At 44.1% G+C, this 27,805-nt stretch overlaps 1 protein-coding gene across 2 annotated transcripts in view; it reads left to right on the top strand.

Moving 5' to 3' along the window:
- Cpsf160 (cleavage and polyadenylation specificity factor subunit 1) overlaps positions 1 to 27,805 on the top strand; it is a 100,849-nt gene that overhangs the window by 27,630 nt on the left and 45,414 nt on the right. For both annotated transcript variants that reach the window (XM_084590091.1, XM_084590090.1), the window contains 18 exons: positions 43 to 136; positions 232 to 319; positions 422 to 550; positions 718 to 775; positions 854 to 945; positions 2,458 to 2,613; positions 13,790 to 13,879; positions 15,023 to 15,136; positions 15,223 to 15,330; positions 16,521 to 16,730; positions 18,806 to 18,942; positions 22,959 to 23,060; positions 23,165 to 23,243; positions 23,430 to 23,536; positions 26,172 to 26,274; positions 26,351 to 26,440; positions 26,773 to 26,901; positions 26,979 to 27,131. In XM_084590091.1, coding sequence (XP_084446217.1) covers positions 43 to 136; positions 232 to 319; positions 422 to 550; positions 718 to 775; positions 854 to 945; positions 2,458 to 2,613; positions 13,790 to 13,879; positions 15,023 to 15,136; positions 15,223 to 15,330; positions 16,521 to 16,730; positions 18,806 to 18,942; positions 22,959 to 23,060; positions 23,165 to 23,243; positions 23,430 to 23,536; positions 26,172 to 26,274; positions 26,351 to 26,440; positions 26,773 to 26,901; positions 26,979 to 27,131 — 2,039 coding nt within the window. The remainder of the gene's footprint in view (positions 1 to 42; positions 137 to 231; positions 320 to 421; positions 551 to 717; positions 776 to 853; positions 946 to 2,457; positions 2,614 to 13,789; positions 13,880 to 15,022; positions 15,137 to 15,222; positions 15,331 to 16,520; positions 16,731 to 18,805; positions 18,943 to 22,958; positions 23,061 to 23,164; positions 23,244 to 23,429; positions 23,537 to 26,171; positions 26,275 to 26,350; positions 26,441 to 26,772; positions 26,902 to 26,978; positions 27,132 to 27,805) is intronic.

The raw sequence follows: 27,805 nt of genomic DNA, 5'->3' as shown, positions 1-27,805 counted from the left end.
AAATGTGTACATTCTATTTTTCTTGTGGTTATATATAAACAGAGGCTCAAGAGAATATCAAGATATCATTGGATTGTGCTCAAGCTTGTTTCTTGAACTACGACAGGCTGGTACTCTCTCTCAAAGGGGGTGAACTGTAAGCTTCCTCGGTGTTCTTGCCTTTTAGGTTTCCTGTGCATGAACAGAGCATATAATACACTGTTTATTTTTGTTTGTCTTTTTACTCTATAGGTACGTGCTCACGCTTTTCAATGATGGCATGAGAAGTGTTAGGAACTTTTACTTTGACAAGGCAGCAGCCAGTGTACTCACAACAAGTGTGAGTTGTGACTTATTTATGGGATACCTTAGTGTGTTATCCTTCGTATCACATGAAGTAATTGATTAGATTAAATTTTTTTGCCCTTTTTTTCTTCCACAGATGACCCTCTGTGAAGATGGCTACCTTTTCCTTGGCTCACGGCTTGGGAACTCTCTGCTGCTTCATTATACTGAGAAGGCTGCTGAAATGGATGAAGTAGCTAAACGGGATGAGAAGACAGAGAGTGAGGTACAGCCTGTTTATTCCTCCTTTGTTTTTATGTTAGCATTTATGCTTGCAGGCTATTGCATTTCATTGATAATTTGTGTCATAACAGTTGGAGGCTGTTTTATGGTAGGAACTTGGATAATTCTACTTGTTGTTTACAACATATTTGCTTATTTCATTTTTGTTAGGCTACTGACGGCCCTCCTTCAAAAAAGAAGAGGATGGATGCCATCGGTGACTGGATGGGTAGTCACAGTTTATCTTTTACAGGATTATTACCTTTAATGCATGCTTTCACCTAACCTTTTTGGGCTTTTCTCTCAGCTTCTGATGTTGCACTCATTGATCCTGATGAACTGGAAGTATATGGAAGTGAAACCATGGCAACAAAGCAACTGACGTCTTACACTTTTGAGGTATGGATGGACCTCTACTTTGCTTCTCATGCTTGGATGCATTGTATTCCACCCCCCCCCCCCCCCTCCTTTTTTTTTTGTGATCTTTGGTGAAGGCTGCATTGGTAAATCTTGCCACTCACAGAAAGGTGGCGAAAAATATATATGTAGTACTTTGTTGAATGGCAGCTTACCACTATCTCTCAAGCTGAAAATATATAACAGCTGTGTCTTAATGGTACTCACATATGAGGAGGCTAACGAAGAGAGTTCAGCTTAAATTGAGAACAATGCAGAAAGCTATGAATGGGAAATGGTAGGTGTAACATTCAAATACAAGAAGCATGCTGACTGACTCAGGGAACAAATGCGAGTTAATGACCTTCTAGTCAAAATCGAGAAGAGATGGGCAAGGCATGTAATGTGAAGTCATCTGGGGGTCACAAGGAGTGACAGACTGGATTCCAAGGGAAGGCAAGCATAGGAGGGGGCAGCAGATAGTTAGGTGGGTAAACGAGATTAGGAGCTTTGCTGGCATTATATGGATGCAGCTGGGACAGGACTGGGTTATTTGAAAAGTATGGGAGAGGACTTTGCTCTGCAGTGGGTGTACTTAGTGGGATGATGATGAGTACTTTATTAGGATTAGAAATGTGAACATCCTAAAAGGCTTTGGCCTACGAGCCTGTCAGCTAAGTAAGGTATGTTGTCCAGCACACTTTATACTACTCGCAGGTAATGTATAAATGATCTATATCAGTGGCTTTTTTATGTGGCTTATGAATGCTGAAGAAGGGCATCATGTGACATCATCACTTGTGCTATCTTTGAAAATAGTTCTGAGAGCAGGGTTACAAGTTACGAGGACCAGGGGCAGTCTTGTTAGGGTAGGGCATTGCTGCCAGCTGTGCAAGCGAAAGGAAGGTGACAGAACTATATTAAGGCTAAATATTGTACCTATGATTTCTTCAACTTAACTTTGAAGGACATTTGGCGAAACTCTTTTGAGGAAAGCATTGCTTGTGATGTGCTGTGCCAGTGACAAAGCTTTTCTCCTTATTGTTGAAGAGGTGTTTCAGGTCACTTACTATATATACTCTCATAACAAGCATACTAAAATAATAAGTGCACCTTTTGTGTTAGTCACTAAAATTTTGTAAAACTTATTTGATATTTGAGTCCAGTGTCAGTTTTATCCTGCATAAAAACGCAGGTCCAAAATTAGTACCCTGTATAGTGGCTCAATTGCTTTAGCATTAGACTTTTGATCCTATGCTCACAGGTTTCATCTGACCGGGGTGGACGTATTTCAGTGGAGTTGTTTAAGAACCCCATATGGTCAGTCTGCAGCCCATTTTTGTGGCATAGCCCATGCATCACCTGGGGGTGATTAATGGACAAGTTTGGTTATGTTTTGTCTGGCAAAAAAAAGTATGTTCTTAATGGATGTAAATATGGTAAGCAGTGGTGTGGCAAACTTGCTATGTCTGCGTGTGCTCTGTGACAGCAAATAATTTCTTTGCATTGCTTCAGGTCTGTGACAGTCTCATCAATATTGGGCCATGTGGAAAAATATGTATGGGCGAACCTGCATTCCTGTCTGAGGAGTTTGCAAACAGCACTGATCCGGACCTAGAGCTCGTTACAACGGCTGGATATGGGAAAAATGGAGCCCTGTGTGTGTTGCAGGTAAAACCGTGGCACTCTTGTGGTTAGCTCTTCATGCTTTTGTGAAATTTATTACTTAAATTTTTGGCATACTGTTGTTGCTGTCACTTCTTTGCACTGGAAGAGTACTGACAGACTTTATTTCTTTCTCTTGGGATTGTCAATCATAGTTTTAAGTTTTTATACCGCACAAGTCTCGGCATTTGTATAGCTTGTTGCTGTATTTGCTCAGAAGTAATCATTAACTGGAGAGCTTGTTTTACTTCTTTGTGACGCGAGTCCCAAGAAGTGTGGGGTCAGTAGAGGACTTTGGGTTACTGGCATTAAACTTTCTTTGTTGCGTACAGTTGTTGTCAGCATCTATTCAAACTACAGTTAAAATATGAGGCCACTTTTCAGGGGAAAAAAATTTTATCATCGGATACAAAGAGGAAATTATTGGTTTGTACAAAAGAGTGCCCTTTTCTATTCTTTGATATCAGAGTGTTCAGATACACAGGAAAAAGAAATTTAAATTTGCCTTTATTGTTAAAAAAATGTACTGAACATGTATATCCCATGCCAGCAGTCATAACTAATATTTACCTTACCACAAGGAAAACTGCTTTTGCGATTATCATATTTACTCGCATAATTTGCGCCCTCTCTTAATTTGCGCACCCGTAACTTATTACCTGGATTTATAAAAAACACCTTTTAACCTCATTGCGCGAAAACGCCAGCATGCACGCGGGAACGCACAAGCAGACCGCATCAACGCGGCGCACTGCCAAGGCCAAGCCAAAGCAAGCCAAGCCAAAGCAAAGCTGCTGTGCAGTAGTGCTCGTTGTGCATCTGCCGCGTCCATCTCTTTGTTGTTGGTGGCTCGGCGTTGTGCATAGTGGTTTGACGTATTGTTGTTCGGTTGCAATGGGCTACCACAACTATCCGGCGAAATTTAAACTCCAGGTGATTGAATTTGCTAAAGAAAATGGAAATTGTGCTGCTGCCAGGCAGTACAAGCTTAATGAAAGCCACGTGCGGTACTGGTGAAAGCAGAAGGCAGAGCCAATAAATGCAAGCCCGGGAAGGAGAGCATTTCGGGGACCTAAGAAAGGTAAATTCCCGACCGTTGAAGAAGAACTTGTGCGTTATGTTCACAAGCATCAAGCCTCCGGGATCGCAGTGTTGTGCGAGATGCTGCAGTTCCAGGTGAGGAAAATTGCACGTGAGGAAGGGATCCCAGCTGAAGCGTCAAAAGCAAGCAGGGGGTGGGTGACCCGTTTTATGAGACGCCACCACCTGTCTCTGAGACGGAGGACAACTCTCTGCCAGCGTTTGCCTGTGGACTCCGAAGAGAAAGCAATGGCATTTCATCGTTTTGTGATAGCGCAGCGCAGGACAGGAGGTTTCATTATGTCCCAGATCGGAAACGCCGACGAGACGCGGCTGACATTAGACATGCCACCCAACATCACGGTGAGCGAAAAGGGAGTTTCGTCTGTTGCCATGAAAACAACCGGCAGCGAAAAGCAATGGTGCATTGTAATGCTGGCAGTGACCGCTGACGGTCGCAAACTACCACACTTCGTCATATTTAAGCGAAAGATGATGCCAAAATTGGGGAAAGGTAAAAGACTCATCCATGTTCGTGTCCACGCAAAAGGGTGGATAAATCAGGTACTGATGCTCGACTGGCTGGACACTGTGTGGGAGAAGCGACCAGGCGCTCTTTTGCTACTGCCATCGATGTTGGTCCTTGATAGCTTCAAGGGCCATCTCGTCGACAGTATCAAACAGAAGTTGAAGGAGATGAAGACCAACCTGGCTGTCATCCCAGGCGGCCCAACATCAGTTCTGCAGCCGTTGGATGTCTCCATTAACAAGCCGTTAAGGACAACGTGCGGAAGTTGTACGTCGAGTGGATGGTTAGCGGGGAAAATGGTCTCACTATGACTGGAAGAAAGAAGAGGCCTCCTTTGGAGACGGTCTGTGTATGAGTACTGGCAGCATGGAACAGGGTTTCTCCCAACATTGTGGAGCACAGCTTCAAAAAAACTGGACTGTCACATCCGCTTGACAGAACCGAGGATGACGCTATTCGGGACGCCAGCAACGATGGTGACGACTGCCGCGATGATGTCAGCCATGGCTCGGAATCCAGTTTTTCTAGCAACGACTCTGACTAGACAAAGTATGTGCACTTAATAAAGGAAAATGTTTTGCTTGTATATGATGCCTCACTTTTTTGGATATATATATTGCGCGTTACATCCTTTTTGCGGGTGAGTTTTTAAGGCATGTTTGCGAAATTTTCGCGTAATTTGTGCACCCCCTTTTTGAAGCCTTAATTTATTGAACAAAGTGTGCAAATTATGCGAGTAAATACGGTATATATGTAGAGACATCACCTGTGCAAATAACCAAAATAATTGCGGTATTAAAAACCTCGTTGATAAGTTGTTTTTTTTTTTAATTGCCAAGGGAAAATGTATGATCCAAACTACCTAATATTAAAAAAATTTAATTGCTCAGTGAGGTACAAAGGCATTTAGAATTGATACTTTACTGCATAAAAGTGTAGGCTAGCATTTATAGATATGAAGTATCCACAGCTTCATTTTTAGCTCTTGCAGAATTCAGTCTATATTTGTGTTGTCCTAAGGGAAAAGATTTAGCAACAGGTCTGGTTCGCAGAAGAAATGACGAGTCGGGATCGCTTCCTTGTTTCAGGATGCTTCACCCCCTTACACGAGTGACACGTAGAGAAGCCATCGCGATAGCTTACAGTCGCTGCGCTTTTGCTCATGCTGCTTCCCTGAGACCCGGCCCACTCGTATGCAAGCGAATGCAGTAAAAGCTCGTTAATTTGAACTTCACAGGACCGGAAAAAAAGTTCTAATTTCTGAAGCAAACTGTGCTTAAAACAGATGTCATGATTGGGACTGACCGCATGCTTTCATTGATGCCTTATGGGTAGAAGGATGGATGACTGTCGCAGAAAAAAAAAAGTTTTCCCGCGTAATGGTTTATTTTATTTGGAAACCCGTAACGGCTGTCCGACGTCATAGCCTTTCTTGGACGTTGGCTGGGACCGCGCTGACAGGAATACTTATCCGTATTAACGTTGGTCGGATTAACGAGTATTTAGTTGCAAGCTTCAGAGGTTGCCAACTCCTACCTTCTGGCACCATAGGCCGCCGTGGCGGTCATGGCGCCATTTCGAATTAAAGAGCTTTCACCGTAGTTGTAGTTATCAAATTGTTCATCCCTATACCCCTAAGACGCAGCAAAAGAAGCCACCGTGTTTCTCTTCATCAAGTCATGTTTCCGCAGAAATGGGCGCCTCGTATGTTAGCTCGTTGGCTTTTTTTTGATGCTTCGCCCGGTCGCACCTAGGCAGTGCAGGAAAGAAGCTATGGCAGGTGATCGTCGCTGATCAGTTTTTCACATGCTCAGTTGGTTGCAACACATATTATACGACTACAGTGTGTCGAAATTTCTGACATAGTAACCTGGAAATTGTGTTATTCGGGAACGTGTTAACCAGGAGAAAAAAATATTGTAACTCTATGGGAGATGTTTTACTGCCTGCGATTTTAAATTTGTGAAACGGGACATCGTATGAACAGGGAACATGTCAACAGCTCTATGGGAGATGTTTTACTGCCCACAATTTTGAACGTATGTAACGGGAAATCGTATAAATGAGGAACATATCAACGAGGTTTTACTGTAATGGCCGTTTTCTAGTGACAGAATTACTAAAAGCTGTGGTTTTCAATAATGGATGTTTTTAAAACAAATGCAATGGTAACAAAGCTCTTAGCAGTTTTATTTTTTGTGGTACATTGCACAACCTGATATACAAAGAACTAGTGTGCAATGTTTCATTAAAAAATTTTGGGGGGGACAAAAGTTAATGTACGCATAAGATGAAATGGCAGAAAGTTTAGTTTTGAAAAATAAGATTTGATGTAGCTGGATATGTCGGATAGGAATGTGCAGGAGGATTAAAATTGGCCATATTTGTAGCTTAGGTCATCCTTAGTCTCGTCTTTACTTCTTTTAGCTCGTGAAGCTGCTCATCTCTTTTTTTTTCTACTTCCATGCATTTCTTGTGGCTGGGGTGCACTGATGTGAGCATTTCCTGATGCACTGTTGGTCACCTGTCAAGCAAGCTTTCAGCTTCTTTATATGGTTAAATCTGTTAGCTTCTGCAGTTTGCGCTGGAACGCTCCGGTTTAGCTCCAGAGTATGGAACCCTTTTGGTGAAAATGTCATGCATCCCTCTTTTTCAAGTTTTTGTTGTTGAAGGCAAACAAAAATAGTCATGCATGCTTAGAAACAATTAATATAACTGAAAAGTTAGTATGACTGCAAAAACATGGAAATATATTTTGGTATGTGGAAACCGGAACTGTAGCTTTTGGTTTAGAAAAATCTTTAAATTATCTATATCTGTATCTTTAAATTATTTTTAGTTAGAAGAATAATTTCTTTGTTAATTATTCAGAAACAGCTGTGTGATGAAATAAAATTTGATCAATTTATTGTTTCAAAAATAAGTTTTCAAAGTGGCATCATATCTTAATTCTTTGTGTAGCAAATTCCTTGCTATTGCAAAGTTCCTCAATTCCACAATGCCCCATTAAAGTGTGGGTATTTGAAAACTCCAGTAACAAATGCGCTGCGGCTGTTGACCTTGATATAACGAGCTCGCTCTTCCCACTATTTCTTAGCTAGTGCTGAGTTAATGGAAATTGGACAGAGCTGAGCAAAAATGGGTAGCAGTAAAACACAAACTGACATGAAAGAAATGCCTACAATCGCAATGAGTGATTGTATTCGATACAATGTGTTTCAGCGCTGATGGCACATCGACGTGGCAGACACAGCAGTTTCCACAGCTTTTACTTTTTGGGTGTGACACCACAATAGTTCATGCTCAAAAAGAGCGAGAAATAACAGGACAAAGAATGCAGACTTTGGAGCGAACAGTGTGCACCTATCACTGCGACACGGTTGCTCGCAAAATTCCGGCACTGATATCGCTCTCGTGTGAGTTGCAGGAATAGCATAGAGTGCCGGTGACACGAGGCAGAAAGTCTGTTTCTTTTGGCAATGGTGGCGGGCAGACCGGGAGCTGGAACATGCTTAAAGGAGCAGGTTCTTCTGCAGCCGGCAGTGGCACAACTGTGCACCCTCACCTCTAGCCTGGCTATGGTGCTTGCGTCAGCCTCCGGCTTCTCCACCACCCCAACTATCACCACCCCACTTGTAGGCGGGGCAGCACTTGTGCCATTTTCAGTGGGATCATGCAGAGTTCTATTATTTCATAATTTGAAGTGATAGGAGGTGTACTGTACATATTTTCAAGTGGATTTCTCTTATATTTATCTCTTATTTTGGTTTTCATTTTGCAATGTCCTTACAAGTCGTCACGCAAAGGAGGAGGAGGAGGAAGATGAGGAGGAAAGGCAGGAAGATTAACTGGTATAGGGACTGGTTTGCTGCCCTGCACGGGGGGAGAAGGGTAGGTGGGTATAAAAGTTGTGGGTGAGAGAGGGATGGTTGAAGACAGTACAGTCACATCACAGACATGTCACATCACGTCACAGTCATATCACATAACATAAAAAATCATAGCCTTTCGATCAGTCCTGTGCTTTTCATAAAGCGGAGCAGTGCCTGGGAGGCCTTCACCGCAGACGATCGCCGTGGCCAGGGACCTAGGATCTTAATTTCGGTCAGTGGGCATCCATCTAGATGCTCCAGCGCACGGCATAGACGCAAAAAATGTGTTATAACAAAAACCTGGATAAATTCGAGCTCCATTCTGAGAAACGGAGCGGTTTCTTCGTGGTGTGCAAACGTGAAGGGGTGAAGCATCTGAAAACACACGCTTACATATGAGTGAACTGACCCTGGCACGGAAAACTGCGGCAGTCAGCCGCCACAGGTTTTCCCCTAGGTGCAAGGGGGGAGAATCATGAAGAAGAAAAAAATGAGGGATAAATTTTGCAGACTTTCATTACTGATTACAGTGGATAGGGCATGTTGCAAAGTCTGGACTGAAGTTTTTGAGCACTAAAAAAGGAGCTGCTAAGACATTGTGCCAAGAAATGCTGATCAACATTTTTATGAATGAAATTGTCAATAGATGTCTTTGTGCCTCATTTAGCAGTTGCATTTTTGAGAATTAGGTGGTTTTCTTTATTGATGAAATAGTCACTAGACATCTGTGTATCTCATTCAGCAGTTACATTTTTTAGAATTAGGTGGTTTGGATGACACATTTCTTCTGATGCATGTTTTCCGAGCATTTTTTTTTTTTTTCAAAACTTTATCAACAAAGTTTAACTGTATTTGGTAATTAGCTGCATTTTTTCAACAACCAAAAGCGAGAAAATTTATTTGAAATGACCTCACCTCTCTTACTAAAAATTATTTGTCCGATAGTCTTACAAGTAATTCGGCATGTCTTTTCGTTTCTTCTCTCTCGGTAATCTACTCCTGATAAGGATGTTTCTCTATATTCAGTTTGTGACACACAACTTTGTTACTCAGCGGGGTGAAAGTATGTAGTGCACAAAATTTTCAGCCAAGGCACTGTGGGCCTGGTGCGCTGCAGCTTTGGCCGAACATGTGGCGCCGTCTGGGAGGCGCCGCTGTAAAACGCGGCTGTCTGGATCCGCAACCGTGGGTAGCACCGACGCTGTGTTCTGATTTCTTTTTGGGTCCCCGTAAGAATAAAAAAATAAACACCGACTGAAACAAGGGCCTGTACTTACTTAGTCATTTCGAATCTCATATCGCACCCATTGCTTTTCGTTAAGGCTGCGCATTTCCCACGTTTTTTTTTTTTGTACAGTACTTCACGCTAGGTTTTTTCAAGCATGCACGAGCGATCGCCTGTTTGTAGAGAGCGCGCAGCACGTGAAAAACGCAATATAAACGGGTCTTCTTTTTTTTTTTTTTTCTTTTACTTCTGAACCCAACGTGAGCTCTAAAAGAATTGTGACAGCTACTAAAAGTTGTTGTAACCAGAGCTGGCAGGCCTTCGGTCACTGCCTGTGTTGTAGAGAGCGCGGAGCCTTCCTGCCCAACGGGAACTTTTTTTTTTTTTCTAACGACTTCCTAATGATAGTTTCCAGCTGTTCTCGGCGCTCGCTTTTGGGAAGCCTAGCCTGACGTGGAGAGAAGCACGACATGGAGAGCGGAGCACATTGCAGGAGTGCGTGCTTTCTTACTTGCCACACGTTCATGGTTCCCCGCAAAGAGAAAACGTCCTTTTAAACTAACAGCTCGATCTGCTCTTGTGTTTATGGGTGTCATAATAGTTATTAAAAAAAAAAAACCATCGGGAAGCAATCGAAAATCAAGTTTTTTTTTGCGGTTTCTTCGGAAATCATACGAGAGCAATGTGTCGCATTGTTAACAGTGGCACCCGGCCTTACAGACGCAACTGGCATCCGTGATATTGCGTGGGTTCGCCAACAACTACATACAAAAAAAAATGAATTACATATGTGGTGAAGAGATGCCGAAAGGGCTGAATAAAACTTACCTCCAAGCTGACGTCGTAGAAGGCGGTTTTCATTTCGGCAACGCATTTTCTGAAGATATCCGAGGGCCCTTCTGCACTGTGAAGTTCCCCGCGCACTCCATGCACGTGCTGGCTTCGTACAGTTTCTTACCGTGCACCAAGCAGTTATTCTTAAATTAAGTCTCAACATTCCCGATCGCCCGAAATCCCCCGAACAGCACGCGCTGTGGAGTTTGCTCAGCCATGGCTGTTTTTCCGCGCACTGAACCGTCACCACTCGTTTCGACACATCGAATAGAAAATAAAAACTACGGTAGAAATGCCGAGCGCCGAAAAAGCACGTGCACGCAAGGCCCGACGCCTTAGGGTACATCTCTATATACAGCCTGCTCGGGCCGTCTTGGGGTAGACGTTTTTTTTTTTTTTTTTAAGGAGCCTCGAGCCTTTCTATTGACCAACGGAGCCCAGCTCTCGGCTGTCGCTTCTGGGGGGGTCTAGCATGCCGTTTCCACATACACTGACACCGAAGCGAAAAGCCAGTGCTGCGCATTGCACACTGGCTTATTTTTTGTTTTATTTATGTCTTTAATTTCAAACTACCATATTGTTCGGGTTCCGAATTCCTACTTCAAAGAAGAAAAAAACCCGTAGAGCCGCCAGCAGAAGCGCTCGCGCGCCGACGATGCGCTGCACCCAAAGCGCCGGCGGCTTTCTACCAGACGGCATGAATGGGTAGCGGCTTTCTTCGCTTTGCTTTTAGTTCATTTTTCAACACACACACACATGGTACATGTGTCTGTTATGTACGCGTGTGACAGGAGGCAGGAAATGACTGACAAACGTTTTCTTCTAACAAGGTTTCTGCCGAGAAGAGTAGACTTCGCGTTCACTCCGCCGCCTCTCTCCGACGAGCAGACATACCACATATGGGTACGCCGGCGGGAGGTGGCGCTACTTGTTCCGGAGCAGTGGCGCCTCCATACCAGCGCACTAGGCCCATACTCTGTCACATCGCTTGCAGCACTGTGGAAGCTAGGAGCCCTGTTCAGCCAATCGCGAAAAATAATTAAATGGGCTCATCCATGCTGCTTCGTCTGCTCGGGGCGTATGCAGAGGTGGCTGAAAAGAGAATAAATAGATCCTGTCTATGTACCAAACCTTGAAAAAACGTTCGTAAGCTTTAGAATAGGCTTTTGAGTAATGTTATGTTTGTCACATCCGCGCTTTTAGTTTATCGCACACAAACAAAGTTGCTGTGGTCACTTCAGCTAAGTGGAACCAGCTGGTTTTTTTGAACTGCACCATTTCGTCACCAAACTAGCTTTCTTGTTTAAGCCTGGAAGAGGCGAAATCATTGACTGAAAAAAAAAAAACATGAGGGTTGCAACGCTGCTGAATGTGGAGCGAAAGCTTTGGCTGCAGGCGACCGAGCGTTGCATCGAACTCAACCGGTGTTCCGTTGAACGCATGAAAGTTCACCGGCGTTCTAGGCAGAGTACCCGGTCTCGAACCCTATCCCCGCCGGTTGCGTTTGGATGGAGGCAAAACAGAGAAGCGTGAGTGTGCTGTGCGATGTCTGTGCACGTTAAAGATCCCCAGGTGATCTAAATTATTTCGTAGCCCTCCACTATGGTAGGCTGACTAGAAGGAGAGGTCTGATGAACGCGGCGTACTTTCCACAGAGAGGGATGATCCTCCGAGCGTGCCAGCCGCTGGGGCCAAACGGAGTGCAGCAGTCTGGGGTGCTGTCAGCATTCCGGAGGAGACTTGGAGCGCATCCAATGAACGCCACGCAACAGGAGCGGCGGTGTACCGTCCAAACACATTTGCCGGAGAAAGTGTGACAGATACTTCGCCTTTCCTTTCCTGTAAACCAATTATAATTATATGTAGCACTGCAACGAATGCCAATAAGAGGCAAACGATGAGAAGCAAATGATAAGAGAGAAAGGGTAGGCTTTCGCCATTCTCCTCTTAAGAGACACCGTGGAGGAGTCGGCGGTGGCCTCGGCGCGCTAGCTGTGCACCGTGTGACATCACTCCCTCCTGGCGCATGTGCAGCTGGCGCAAAGGCAGCGGCACCTCTGAGTCACCCGCACAGCGGAGGAGTCGACGGCAGCTCTGATGCGGCTCTCCAGCTGTGCTCCGTTGGACGTCACTCGCTCCTCGCACATGCGTGGTTGGGGCCCTCCGGGGCTCCGCGAAATCGCTCAGACCTAGCATAGTATTGCTTTCACAACAAAAATCACTTGTCACTGTAAAAATTGCATTGAAAGAATGTGAAAGCATTAGTGCCGCTGCAACACTTTTGTAATTTTTACCTTTTTTTTACTTTGTAATGTGTTTATTTTTATTTTATATTTTACTTTTTATGTATTGTTTTTTGTTTTGTTATTTATAGCCAATTGTTGTTTTATTTTTCTCATTGTTTTCGTTTATAATTAATTATTGTTATATATTATTTTGAATTAACATCATTGTTAATTATCATTATTCTTTTACATAGCCTACTAATCCTTTTTAGTAATTCGTTGATAGGAGAAAAGCTGCTGTATCTGTCACATTTTCTCTGTGGACACCCGACCCGCACTAAGCCTTGTGGCCTCGCATTTTGCGTCCCCATTTCGCCTCATCAGCATAGCCTATTGGGGCTTTCGCCTTAAATATAACGGCAATCTAACACTCATGAATGTTTCTTTAGGTAAGATGAGGCCAAATGAGCGCTGGATGCACATTTATGACCAATGAACAAACCTAGAAACCCAGTAAGTACGAGTTGATAGTGAAGCGCGACGACCTGCTTCAAAGCGTGCCGCTATGTTGAAAACTTGATTTCAAAATACGCAGAAGTCACAAACGCTAAATTTGGGAAATAGCGTATATAAATCGTGTTTACGTTAATTAATGTTCGATTTGAAATACCATTTTACAAATGCGCGCTTTAAAGCATGTCATCCCATATGCTTTACAAAGACTTTATACTGGCATTACACTCCACAGTGACAGACCGTCGCCTCTGCACTCATCGTAGCTTTAGTAGTGCTGCAAGGAACTACTGTGATAGAGTATACTTAAACTGCGTATCAAAACCCAGCCTCGGCAGTTGCTTTTCAATAGTGGCGAAAAGTAAGGCGCCCATGTGCTGTGCGATATCGGTGCACGTTAAAGAACCCGAGGTGGTCAAATTTCCGGAGTCCTCCACTACGGCATTGCTCAGAGCCTGAGTTGCTTTTGGGACGTTAAACCTCATGAACCAAACTAAACCAAACCATTCATATCATTTTCTGTTTGTAAAATAGGAAGAAAAAACATGCAATGTGCAAAACAAGTTTTGAGTTTGGCGGATCGAATTGGTGTTGGGTGCACATTTTACAACTGCATAGTGTATACGAAATTAGTGTTTAGAAAAATGATTTGGACTGTAGTGCATAAATTTATCGGTCAGGTAGCAGACCTAGACTTACACCTTCGTTACGCAGGCAGTGTTATGGGCAAACTGTTGTTTGAAGGAAGCTGCAAAGGGTTGCAGCTTCCTGGCCTCTAGGTCTGGGGGCCAAGAATTTGGCATCAATTTAGATTATTTACTGTTTGTACCATGTTAGGTATCATCTTCTCTCGAAAACACAGTTCAATGTTTGGCACCACATTAAGCAGTATTTCTCTTGCCAGCGCTCTGTTCGACCTCAAGTGGTGACAACCTTTGAGCTGCCTGGCTGCTTACACATGTGGACTGTCATGGGCCCAACACTAGAAAAAAAGGTATGTATGTAGAGAAAACTGGGCCTTGCTTTAGTTGAACATGCTTACGAGCTGGTTGGTTTATGTCCAAGAATGTAAACTGCGCTAAAGACTGTGCCAGGAGACGCTTAGAAGCAAGGTTTTCCTTGAGTCTTGTGTTTTGCACAGTGTAATACTTGAGGGTCGCTTTCATAATTGCTCTTTAACTTGTGGACCAGTTGTATAATTAGGCTTATGCATTGGACCATAATTGTTGCATCTAAATTTCAGTGAGGTTTAAGATTTGGGATAACGTTTTAAAATTTCACATTTTATAGAGAAACGCTCTGCAATGGTTGGGCCAACTGCGGGAATGCGTGCCTGGAAGTGACGGTGAAACCACGTACCGTGCACAAAACCAAACTGGTATAGTGGCGAGCGCAATGTGTAAGGCATTTAACTCCAGGAAAAGCTCATTAATTTAGTCCTCAATAATTTGGAAACCAAATAATTTAAACTGTTGGTATGGTCCCAAAGCCAACACCCGTTCTAATGTGGCCGCTGCGAGTCGTGCACACGTTAATTCGAACTGGTTTAAAGGCAGGTCGCGCTCAAGTGCAATCAGCACAGCAAGTGATTGTGAACATAGCAGTTCTCAAACCTAAGCCGCATGCTGCAGGGTTGATTGTGCAGCTCTGACGTGCACACGATTGCAAGTGTGACGAACAGATGCCCTCCTCTCTCAGAATATGCTGGCCACTTTGGTTCAGTTTTGCTTTTATGAGCTGCACACTAGCCGCAACTGCGCATCAGTCAGCCAAGTGGCACATCAGTGGTGGAGGGGGTTCTTGTCAGTAGTTTTATCTTAAAGGTCTATAAATAATTTGAACTTCAGATAATTTGAATAATCTTTCGGCTCACTTGAAATTTGATTCGATTTCAAGCTAATTTTTATCGTTCATATTTTCTTTTCAACTGAAAAAAACTTCGTAATTGCATGCCTCTACATATATTCATTTGTAAATTTTATTGAATGCCGCACACAATAAGAGATTCCTGGCATGTTCAGTGTATATATTTATAAAATAAATTTTTGTATTTTGTGTCTGTTAGGTGACATCAGAAGTGCGCACTTTTGTTCATTTGTTCAACCTGTTTTGTCTCCTCTTTGTTTGCATGAAACAGCCACAAGAAAAGAAGGAGGCACCAGATGACTCTGCTCCAGAAGAAAAGACTGCAGAACAGCCTCCGGCGAACACGCATGCCTTTCTGATTCTTAGCAGGGCTGACAGTAGCATGGTATAACCTTTCACATCTTATAGCTGACTTTTGACGTCAATGCTAAATACTTTCTTGGACTTTTGTCCTTTATTATTTAATTGCAGATTCTTCAGACTGACCAGGAGATAAATGAGCTTGATCACAGTGGCTTCAGCACACAAAACCCAACTGTGTTTGCAGGCAACCTTGGTGATGGACGCTACATACTACAGGTAGATTTTCTCGGCTAAAGTTGGTTGATTTCTTTGTTGGAGCATGGAGCTACTACAGTAGAACCGCGTTGATATGTTCCCGGGTCATACTATTTTCCATTTGATGCGCTAAAAATCGCATTCAGTGAGACGTCTTCCATAGAGTTACACTATTTTTCTCCCGGTTAATACTTTCCCGGATAATGGTTACCACGTTCGAAATTTCAACAAATTGTGACCATATGCATAATACGTTTTACGATCAACCGGACATATTCTAACGAGCGCTCGCGACATGAAAAACTGATCAGCGGCACTCGCCCGCCTCAGTTGCTTTCCTGCAGTGCCTAGGTGCGAAAGGGCGAAGTATCAAAGAAAGTCAATGAGCCAACACATCAGGCGCCCTTTCCCGCTGAAACATGACACCATTAGAAACGCAGTGGCTTTCTTGCTGGGCACAATATTCGCATGCGTACGAGCGAGCCAGGCTTAGGGGACGTAGCAAGAGCAAAAACGCGGCGGCAGCAAGCCGTCACTGTGGCTTCTCCACATGTTATTGGTGTAAGGGGGCAAAGCAGCCAGAAACAACCAAGGAAGCGATCCCACCTCATCATTTTCTTGAACCGGATTAGTTGCTAAACCTCTTCTGTGCTTAGGACAACGCAAATACGGACTGAATTCTGTGAGAGCTTAAAAAGGAGCTGCACATACTGAATGTCTGTAAAGGTTAATCTACACTTTGCGCAGCGAAAGTCTTCCTTCTAAATGCCTTTGTATCTCACTCAGCAGTTAAATTTTTCAAAACCAGGCAGTTCGGGTCATATGTTTTCCAGATAGTACATTTTTTCCCCAAATTTTTAGAAAACATGTATCAACAAGGTTTTACTGTATGTACCATGGTATTTTGCTAGTGGCTTAGGGGCACAGCACGCCTGCCTAGGTAGGTAGGTAGGTGTCTGGCATTAGTATTCTCCTGATGTCGCCTTTTGCGGCCTGTTGCGACATGCCCATTTCCATCGTATTGGTGCTACCCAAAATTTTTGTAGTACCCCAGCTTTTATGGGCTAGAGCCAATTGGATTGTGTAGCAGGTTGGACGAGCTTGAAAAATCTAGGTTAGTGCCAACAATCACAACCAAAATTGGTGTTGCAAAAGCTGACATCAGCAGAATACCGCACCAGGTTAGCGTTGACGTAAGCTTGTATGTACAGGTTTGCCCCATGGGTGTGCGCCTCCTGGATGGCACGAGGCAGCTTCAGCATATTCCTCTGGATGTGGGCTCGTCCATTGTTTCTGGCTCTTTGGCCGACCCGCATGTCATCATTCGCAGTGCTGAGGGACTTGTCATCCACCTGACACTTCGAGGAGATCCTGCTTCAGGGTGCCGATTGGCTGTTCTGCGGCCCCAGCTGACAGCTGTGGTAGGCAACTACTGACCTCTCTCTGTCCTGTGTGCTTCTGGTTAATTTTGCTTGCCGTGTCAACTTTCCAGCAAGCTGTAAACAAGTTGTGCCAGCACAATATTTCCCACGAAGAGATGCAGGCATAATTTATGCATTTCTAGCCCCTCAAACAGTTTTTATGGAGGAAAGAAGGTTAAGGTTAATTAACCCTTCTTATCCATGTGCAATAAAATAAGGCACATGACACTCAGTTTCTTTAAATATTTTATTTATGTTACAGTGGAATGTGCGACTATGAATTTCTGATGCTAATACAGATTGTTTTGCAGTTCTGGTGACATCATTAGAGTAATATGATCATTAATGCTAAATTAATATTTCAAGCTGTTTTGCTCTGTCGTGGTTTCTAAGATAGTATCTTGGAAGCTCTTAGCGAATTTGTACTGAGGCATATCAGTGAGCTTAGCCACCACTAGAGATGATGTTGGCAGTAGGAACCATGCGAATAACATGAAGTTATTTCGAGTACATTTCCTACCTTTTCTAGTTTTTTTTTTCTGCGAAATCTCCAGCCAGTGTCAGATTTAAGGGAAGGAGTTAGGAAGGCAGTAGGTGGTGACCACCTGCATCAAGCAAGACATTTTATATCTGAAAGCCCCATTTCTTCTATGCCGAGATATCCACAAATACGCCCAAATTTTCCTTTCCCTCCCAATCCCCTCCAAAAAATGATTTTTAATTGTGCTGCTGCTTGACATTAAATGTTGAGTCGCACAGCACCTTGTGATAACAGATTGTTAGAACCTCCATTGCGTATGTGCTGCACATCCATACACATCCATTGCACGGCATGTGAGACCCTGTGCTACTCTGAGACTCTCAGTACCGCACGCACATGTGCACTAAGCAGTCGCCATCTGAAAAAATAATGCATGCAACTACTCTTGCATCCGGCATGCTGCTTCCGCGGCACCTGACTGCAGTGCCACCACTTTGAAGTGCTTTTACACAGTGGTGTCCCCGGAGAAAGAATGGCTGAAAGTGGAAACTCTTGTGTTATGCCTTCTCGGTTCAAGCGGCCCTTGTGCACTTCCATTGAGCAGTCATGGTGGTACACTGCTTTCTTCAGGCTCAACTAAATGTGTTGTTAATGACATGCTGCACAGTGCAGCTTTGCATGCGGAAACAAAATGCATGCTACAGTTAAACCTCATTGTAACGAACCTCCATGTAGCTAATTCTTCGATGTTACGAAATTTTTCAATTCCCCAACCCTGCGCCCATTGAAGTGCGTGTATTTGAAAACTTCATGTAACGAACATGCTGCGGCGATTGACCTTGATATAACGAACTCGCGGTACCGACTGTCTCCTAGTGCCGAGTTAGCGCAAATTTGGCAGAACCCCGCAAGTTTCAGGACGATAAAACGAACTGAAGGGAGAGGAACGCCTATTATAGCAACGAGTGACCGCAGTTGATACAGTGCGCCGTGTTTCATCGCCGACGCCGCATCTCCGTGACAGTAGGTAGTAGGTTACTTTTCATTGGATGCAGCTATTAATCTCCGTGGCAGTAGGTAGTAGGTTACCTTTCATTGGATGCAGCTGTTAGAAATTGTAACAGAGGTATTCTACAAATTGTTTTTTTTATTGCTATTACATGTTTCCCCTTCTCTTACTTAATACCTGGTAGATCTTACTTGTAAACTATACCAGGCATTAAATGAGATGCATAGCCATCATCATCATAATTTATTTATACCTGTAAGTTACGGATATTAGTAAATTATGCTGATGATGGACGAAAGCAATTTGTTTGCAATGTCATTGTTTCTTTTCATAGTTGTGCTTTGTGGAAAAGTGTTAGGCTTTAGCTAGAAGTGTTTCTTCTGATATTTGAAATCATTTGAAAATATTTGATTTGATCTGCACTGAATATTTATTATTCGTATTCATTCGCACCCCAAAATTTGATTTTCGCATACCTCGAAATATGGTAAAGCAAAGAAGCTCTCGTATCTTATTCCCACTTTTCTGAAGTGCATTGATGCTATTTCTGCTGCCAGCTATTGGTATCTTCATCATACTTTGCAGAAAGCAAAAATTTTGGGCATCTGTGTCTACAAGGATGTGAGTGGTCTTTTCACGACCCAATATCGAGAACCAGATGAGGCGGCCAAGCCACAGAAGCCTCTTCCTCCTCCAAAGGAACCTCTTGACACATCCACCAAGTATGTCAGATTTACTATTTTTGGGCGTGATTTTGACGACTGCAGAAGAGTATTGGCCTTGGATAAGCTGAATGCTGGATCTAATAAGAAGCAAAGTAATTTAGTATGATAGGATTTTATGCACTGCATATGTACAATAGCCAACCGATCTTTTGGGCTAGAATAATTCAGCCTTGCACATTATATTTCACACGATGAGAAGCCATCATGCACCCCATGGGAACGCACATATATTCATGACCATTATTTCAGACTGTGAGATGTCAAAAGTGGGATTTTACGACGGGTAGTTCATTTCTATGTATCATTGTCACAAACAGCTGGTCCCCCTCTATGAAATACACCACCTTGTATTAAATAGTCATTTAGATGCACTGGCTAGGATAGGCTTGGCTATCTCTCTTTTTTTTTTTTTTTTTTTTTTTTATTACGCAAGGTTGTCATAAGGCTTATTAACTTGGCTTGGATATTTGCTGTTCATTGTTGCCGCTTGAGGTAACTGTGTGCTTCTTGTTGCAGAGAGTTGCAGTATACTGCATGACCATATTCTGTGGACATCAAAACTGGTGTGGTGGAATTTTGGCCGACCAGCAATTATGTGGCAACCATGAGTGCAATTGCACTCTAGTTGTCAGAGTTAGTCATTGAATGTCAACCATAGCATTATTGAGTACAGTGGCAGTGATGTTAATATGCTGCTGAAAGTAGATGAACAACATTTCATGCTTGCCTGTTTCATTTTCCTCCAGTTTGGAATAACTTAAAAACCTAGTTTGAATATTTTTGGCAATCCAACTATGGCTTAGAATCCGTGAGGTTCTACTCTATTCGTTACACCCACTGCAGCATTTTAAAGGCTGCAGGGTTTGTCTGCTGAACCCAAGAAGGGTGGAAGTACTGCTCCAATCGCTCCATTCTGCTCCAAACTGCTTTCCCTGCTCCATCCTGCCCCAAAATGCAATATTGCTCCAAAACTGCTCCAAACTGGCAGTTATGATGTTAAACAGTGTCATTACACCAGTGGCAAGATATAATGCATCTTGCACTAGGCTTAATACAAATGAAATTTTTGTAAGGGAAGGAAGCATGGAGAATAATAGATATTTGTTCGCAAGTAAAGTTATTATGAACCACCGTTGATTGGAAATAATGGCGAAAAAAAAAAAAAAAAAGCACTGTGCATGTGACATAGCACCTCCTCTCAGCCGTTTGAATCGCCGGTGGAGAGAAGCGAGATCAGCAAGTGAAGCAGAAGCAGGTAGCACTAACTACTGTGAGCCGTTAGGAAGGATGTGATGCAGGTGATGTCGCTCTGGACAAGCTCGCCGAACTCGCGGATCGTGTTGCGGATTACTCAAGGCACGTCAGCTTCAGCGCCATGATTGCTCCGCCTTCCACTGCTTCCACAGCCTCCCAACTTGTGAGCATAGAAGAGTGACTGGATGCTTTAGCTAGGCGGCTTGATGACCTCGCACCCCTGCCACGTCGTTCTCCGCCGAGATTCTAGTCCTGCCGCCACTCCCAGGCACCGTTGCCCTCGCCTGACACCACACTAACCTTCCGAAGCGCGGCAAGACTCCTCCTCTTTGGCTGCGTGCTGGTACCACCGTATTTTCGGCAGCTCTGTCCGGAAGTGCACCCACCCGTGCTCCGTGCGCACACTTTTCAGCGAACTATAAACGAGGTTGCGCGAGGCCTCGGCTTCATTTTGGCCTACATCGATTATCTCGTCGCAAGCTCCTCCGGGAATGAGCATGCGGCTCACCTGTGCGCCCTTTTCCAACGCCTTGATGATTACGGCCTCATTATCAATCTGGACAAGTGTCTTTTCGGCTTCGCTACAATTGAATTTCTAGGCCATCTTGTCACTCCACAAGATATCCTTCCTCTCGACAGCAAAATAAAGGCCGTTCATGGTTCTTAGTTATGTCTTCTGTCACAGACTCAAAAAGGTAATGATGCCGCTTCCTGCCGTTTCTCTTTGCACCGCCAGCACTCAGGACATTTGACCATTAGCCGCCTGCACCGCTCGCCTTCTCATCGATGAGGTTCCATACACAATAGACTTCTTCCTCACCCGCTCATCACACAAACGTCCTCCTTGGTTAGGACTTCCTCTTCCTCACCCGCTCATCACACAAACGTCTTCCTTGGTTAGGACTTCCTCTCCAATCACCACGCCATAATAGACTGTGCCCATGCTCAACTTGAGTTATCCAAGATTTTCCACCCTCTACATCACTTTAAAAGCTCAGAGAATTCTCGAGCCTTCTGAACTTTCACCTCCGCTTTCTCCCCAAGTGTGCCAATTTTCTGAAGCCTCTAACCGACCTTTTGGCTGCCAAAAAAGATCTAGCTGCGCCACTTGAGTGGACTGACGACACTACAGCTGCATTCGCTGATGCGAAGAAGGTGCTCACAGACACCACTTTGCTAATACGCCCCGTTCCTGACGCTCCCCTGCGTCTTGTCATTGATGCATCTAGCGTTGAGTTTGTGCAGTACTTGAGCAGCACGTCTCGAGCTGGCAGCCTCTCGGTTTTTTCTCACAAAAGCTAAAGCCACCAGAGGCTAAATACAGCACCTTCAGTTGAGAACTCCTCGCGGTGTGCCTCGCCATCAAGCATTTCCGCCACTTCCCATTTATATCCCAAAGCTGCTCCAAAATGCTCAAGCCTGCTTCCACACCTTTAGACCTCCGCCATATTTACAAACGGACAAGACTATCGAGGTCATGTTCACGATCCCACGGTAGGCAAAAAGCATGGGAGCGGCACTGGCGCCAAGCTTGTCAGTGCACGTTATTGTGGTCTGAAGGCGCCTTTTTGGCAGACAAAATATCCATGTGCTCAGGAATTTATCAGCCCATGCATAGGGTCAAAAAGGATCATGTAATACCCCATATCTGGGTGCTTTGAGGTGTATTCTAAATAAATAGAATAAAATAGATATGCACAAGATAGGGAGCAGAAATGTCGTGCCCATTAATCTGAACTCCGAATTAGTATTGCTGCTAGAGCGCATCAAAGTGGTAGACTCTACATTTGAATCTATCAAGTCAAAATAGGTAAACACATTAGGTCAGACTAGATGTTCAGTTATAAAGTGAACCAGCAAGTGTTACATTTGTTGCTAGTCTGTTCCAAGTTTTTGCTGGGGTCGGCCTGTGTTATCTTTACATGCTTTTTTCAGTTTGTCTTGTCAGAGATGATTGCGATGTTGGAAAGGCATTGAACTTGCATAAAAAGGAATCAGATTGGAGATTTTGTATTTCAGAAAAAGAAAACTGCAATTACCAAAAGTGTTTGAATTTAGAAACGTGCTTCAAAACTCTTGTTTTATTGCTCCAAAGCTGCTCCAAAGCTGCTCCAAAATGCTTGAGCCTGCTTCCACCCCTGCTCAAGGATGCGGGATTTAGTCTTGGCTATGACAGCCGCATTTTGATGGCGGCAAAATGCATAAGTGCCTGTGCTCTGTGCGATCTCAGTGCGGGAACCCCAGGTAGACCGGATTAATCCAGACCCCTCCACTGTCATGTCTTGCATAGCCCATTTGCAACTTCAAGATGTTACACACCACTAACTATAGCCATCACTTATTTATTCATTTTTGGTGCTATATAAGTCATGCCCTCGATAAAAACAACCAAGGAGGTGAGTACCCTCCTTATTTGGGCTTTGGCCTTACATGGGAAAACAACAGTACAGGGAGAACAACGGGGGAAGCCCAAATAAAAAATAAAGAACTAAAACAATAACAGTTTTTCACACTCTTGTTGATTGCTATCAAATTTCAGGGCTCACGTAGGCAACCGTGTATTCCATTCTTGTATGACTGGTTTATGTATACGCGTATAAGTAGGCCTGTTGCGTTTTCCTTCTTCTTAGTGTGTTCATTTCAAATAAACACTGCCACAGGATAGAATCGCAACTATATTGTGAATCAGCTTATTCAGTGTTACTTTTAGACTTCATCCATGACTATTGCTTTGATTCATGTTTAAGTTTACTTTTCAGTGGCCTTCTTGATGATGAAGATGAACTTCTGTATGGTGAATCAGAGGAGAATCCTATCCAAAGAGAACCAGTTCGAACGGAATCGAAAGAAACCAGCTCTGAGTGAGTTGGTTTGGTTTTATGGGGTTTAACGTCCCAAAGCGACTCATATTTCTTATTTCTTGGGCTCAATAAGTTCTGTGTACATAATTTTTTCCTTGTTGCAGGACTGACTCTGTGTTTGAAATCAAAGAAGTTACGCCTACATTTTGGTTGTTCGTAGCAAGGGAGAATGGTGTCTTAGAGGTGAATCTTAAAACTCTTATTGGAAACGGAGCAGCAACAATGTTCTGTGGCTGCTTAACTCTTCACAAGGAGCATGCACTGGCTTTAACAACTGAGCATGTCCTACTTTGTGATTACTAGTTGGCTTGCTTTCCATGAATTTTTTATTTTTATTTGTCTGATTTGCATTTTTTTTTTTCTTTCCAGATATACTCGCTGCCTGACTATAAGCTGTGCTTTCTAGTGAAAAACTTTCCGATGGGACAGAAGGTGCTTGTAGACTCTGTGCAGATGACTGCCCCATCTGGGACGAAGTATGTTTCTTTATCCTGTTTCATGAAGTAACCATGCTTGTCATTGTTCAGTAATTTATATGTTAAAGGGCCACTGTCCAGGGAAGGCCCTTTTAAGAAAAGGAGCCCAGTGTTTCGATCAGGTACCGGAGATAGTCTGTGCAATATTCTACAGCGACACGCGCGCCGCAAAGCATCGAAAATACAATTCAAAGCTCCCTCATGCTCTCCTTTGAGAAGCCAGCTTCACCGCTCCCTGCGCTGGCCCGACGGGCCCCGATAACGACGTACGTATCGGGAACGACGTCCATTGGTCCGTCTAGCTGACTGACGGGAGAAGGATGGGTGTCTACCGCTCACAGCGCGCTTTTCCCTCGCCACGGCCAGACTGAATCCAGCGGCGCGCGCTCCTTCGACCGTTTTTTTTTCTTTTTCTTTTTTTTTTTCGCGTTCGCGGAGAGCCACGCCCCACCTCCCGCCAAACGCGGAGGAGGAAGGGGAATTTGTATTGCGGAGTCTAGACGACCTCGGGCAGGAGAGTGAAAAACCTTTGCGAGGGAACGGAAGGAGAGAGGCAGGATAGAATCGGGTGATTGCGGTGGCTGTAACTGCGTTATTAGTTACTCTTTTCAAAAACATTTTGCGGCCTTGCGTTCCAGGGGCGAAGTCTCACAGTCACCGGGGAAGAAAATATTTTCGACCGGAGGGTGGACAGTGGGCCTTTAAAATTGCATAAAGAAACTAGTTTTGTTTCATATTGTTGCTCCTCATTGTATTATCTAATTGCTTGAGCAGCACAGAAAGGCATCTTGTGTGAAATATTCACTTTATTGTGTTATGTAATGTTCCCATGTGGCTAGCCTTAGTGCAGTGAAAGCTCGTTAATTGAACTTTAATATTTTGAGTTTTTAGATAATTCACTGCGCAAATTGTTCTGGCCAAGCTCCATAGGAGTCTATGTATAAATAGAGCTAAGTTTTTTAGGTAAGCAGATCTGGCAGCGTGTGCTGACTGGTATTTGGCACCGAAAATGGTCTGGAGCATCAGAAGGCTGCAGCCCAGCTGCCTCATGGTTGTCCAAATCTAGTTACGGAATGAAGACAAGCTGCTTTGCAGTCTCTATCGCGCTCTTTCCTGCAGTGACGACACAGCGTTCTCTGTAATGCCGTAAGCACTGTTCTAACGCTAGCCACAGTCTATTAAGTGCAAAAAATATTCTAGCTGTGGTGGTCATCGTGCTGTCAGTGGACAATCGAAAGGGTAGAGGGGGGGGGGGGGGGGAATCTCGCGGGCTGAACACCAAAGCCCCCACCCCTTTCCTCTGGGACCTGCAGTTTTTGGAGAAGAGGCACATTCATGAAGTGGGAGAGGGCCCTGCGCTTTTCTCTGCTGCCGTCCGATCCCCAAAGTGGAGGGGAGGGGGGTGGGGTTTCTGTTTCTGTCGCTGTTTCTGTCGGCGAGGAGATTGTTTTTGGTTTTTAGTGTGGCTTCATTTCGTGCCTCACTGTTTGTCCAAGGAGGCTCTCTTTAAACATTAACAAATGCAGCTTCACGCCGCAAAAGCCCATTAATTCAAACTCAAGTTGGTTCTGTCATCGTTCATTCGAAATTCATGCCACTGCACCTGGTCGGCCTTGCTCTTGGCACTTGGGTAGGAAACGCCACCATGATTAATAGGGCCAATTAGGGCAGCCAGGTCAAGGGAACTTCGTTGCCTTCAGATCAAAGAGTAAATAGGGAAATAAGGTAAAAACCACGTGAAACCGAACCGATGATTCGCCTGGAAGCTGTTGTGGTGGTTGCCTCTCCGTGCCTCGTGACTTCCAAGACTTGCGACATCCACTAAAAACTCACTAATTCCACTCTTGCTAATTTGAAAATCCGGATAATTCAAACTGTCAGTGCTAATTGAGACACTACAGGTCTTGCACTGGCCAATTCGAACCGACTTCCGAAAGCAGGCCGCGTCCAAGTGCAATCTGCACAGCAAGTGGTCGTGGAAAAAAGCACCTCTCAAACTGGAGCCAGTTGCACACATCTGACATGGGTTCAACAGCCAGCGTAATGAAGGAACAGCCATGTCTCCGAGAGTATGCCGACCATTTAATTTCGGTTTTGCTTTTATGAACTTCATGCCAGCCCATGGCACTGGCCACTATTGGCCAGGCATCAACGAGTCAGCCATGTTCAGCTACACTCAATTTTGGAGGCACAGTGCATTTCACTCACTTCCATCTTTGAGAGCAACTTCAACTGCGTCAAAACTGCACTTGCCTTCTCATACAAGATGCAGCTGCTTGTTAGAGGGCACTGTTGCTGCCTGCTATCGAATTACACTGTAAAGGATGCACGGGATGAAATGTGGCAAATAGTCATTGCTGCACTGTCCTTATACCATAAGTGGGCAGTCATTTCCCAGTTTTTCACTAAATAAATATACCAGGCAGTTCTTGTTAAATTTTTTCTAAGGTCATTCGATAATTCCAATGTCGGATAATTCGGATATTTTTTCCAATCTCTTGAAGCTCAAATTAATGAGCTTTTACTGTGTAGTAGTTGTCATAGTCTGTTGTTTAGTCAATGATTGACTTTATGTTAATGGCCTTTGTGAGTGTTGTATGGGCAGTAGGGCTAACCTTCTTTTTTTCTTGCACAGGTCGTCTGAGAAACTTTCAGACATGTCTCACGAGTCAATGCCAGTAGTTCATGAAATTTTGGTTGTGGGACTCGGTATTAGACAATCGCGACCCCTTCTTATGGTGAGCTCTACAGCTGTCACTTTGGAATGCCTGTAGTCCTGTGGTTTTCATGCTCACACATTGTTTAACATTTCAGGCCCGAGTTGATGAGGATCTGCTGATTTATGAAGCTTTCCCATTTTATGAAACACAGAGAGAAGGTCATCTCAAGCTTCGTTTCAAAAAGGTGTGATTTTGCAAGCATAGTATAAAAGGAGACACACTGTCTTTGCTAAAAGTGACCAACCTGCTTTCACCACTGCTCGTGCTGTCAAGAGACTTACTATAATCTGGAGGAGGACAGCACTAATGCAGGTTCACATCATGTCAGTTATCTTTACAGCTGTTGAAGGCTGGTGACAGCAACATTGCTGTTCCGCTGCCATCTCATTTGTTATGTGGTCATGGTAGTCTGGTTACTTTTGGCAAGTCCGGTTCCTGCATGTGTGGTTTTGATGTGTATGCTTGGTTCCTGACATAGGCGGTTTAATTGAATTGAATTAATATTTTATGGTACAGCTCTCCCATGAGATTTTCTTGAGAGAACGAAAGTACAAGTCGCAGAAACCAGAAAATGAAGAAGAGGAAAAGGCATTTCAAAGTCGTCAGTGGCTTCAACCATTTTCTGACATCTCTGGCTACTCTGGGGTTAGTCTGCACCTTTTTTGCCCTTCTACGTTTCTTTTTTCATTTATCAGCTGTTCTAGACTGTCATTGTTTTCCAGGTGTTCCTTTGTGGCTATCGACCGTATTGGCTGTTCATGAGCTCGCGTGGCGAGTTGCGCTGTCATCCAATGTTTGTAGATGGTCCTATCTACTGCTTTGCCCCATTCCACAATGTCAACTGTCCGAAGGGCTTTTTGCACTTCAATAAGCAGGTAAGCAGTACTGCTTTTTCACATTTTGGGCTCATGAATACACTTCGTTCACTCAGGCTGAATCTACACGGTGGAAAGTGTCAAAAATAAGAGTCCTTGAAACAAAAGTGCAGTGATCCATGCAGTGGGTATACAAGTTGCATGGTGTTTTATTGCACTCTGCAAAGGCTACTAACCTTCAAGGGCTGTGCAGCCATCAGGCAACAATCTTGTTAAGGCGGTCACCACTTGTTGTCTACATACACGACACACTTTTTAAGGTCATGCGGAGCTACATAGTATGGTTACAGCTTCTGACTCCTTCCTTCAGTATAGTGTAAGGCAACGCGAAGGTCGGACTTGGGGAATCAGGCTTTATTACAGACCTGAAGCCTTGGTCGCACACTGCAGCCAAACACACTCCGCGATGACGATGGGTATCTACAAGAGGGAGCAGGATGAAGATGAAGCAGCACGTTCAGCAGTGTGGAAGATGAAGCGCCACACAGTGCTCACACTATTTCGCCCGCGCAGTTCAAGCGGCCAGCCTGGCCGCAATTAGTCCGCAGGATTGCGCCGAATAAAAGGTTTCATACGTGAAACGTGGACAACTTCAGTGCCACGGTAACGACAGTCCGGAGGAGGGTAAACAGGGGAGACGCGATAGTTGACTGGGGAGGTTTTTGCAAGAACTG

This window comes from Amblyomma maculatum, chromosome 1 (genome assembly GCF_055883805.1).
Source record: "Amblyomma maculatum isolate TAMU_Amacu chromosome 1, ASM5588380v1, whole genome shotgun sequence".
NCBI lineage: Eukaryota > Metazoa > Arthropoda > Arachnida > Ixodida > Ixodidae > Amblyomma > Amblyomma maculatum.
The sequence above is the reverse complement of the archived record's forward strand: the minus strand, read 5'-3'. Positions and strand labels throughout refer to the sequence as shown.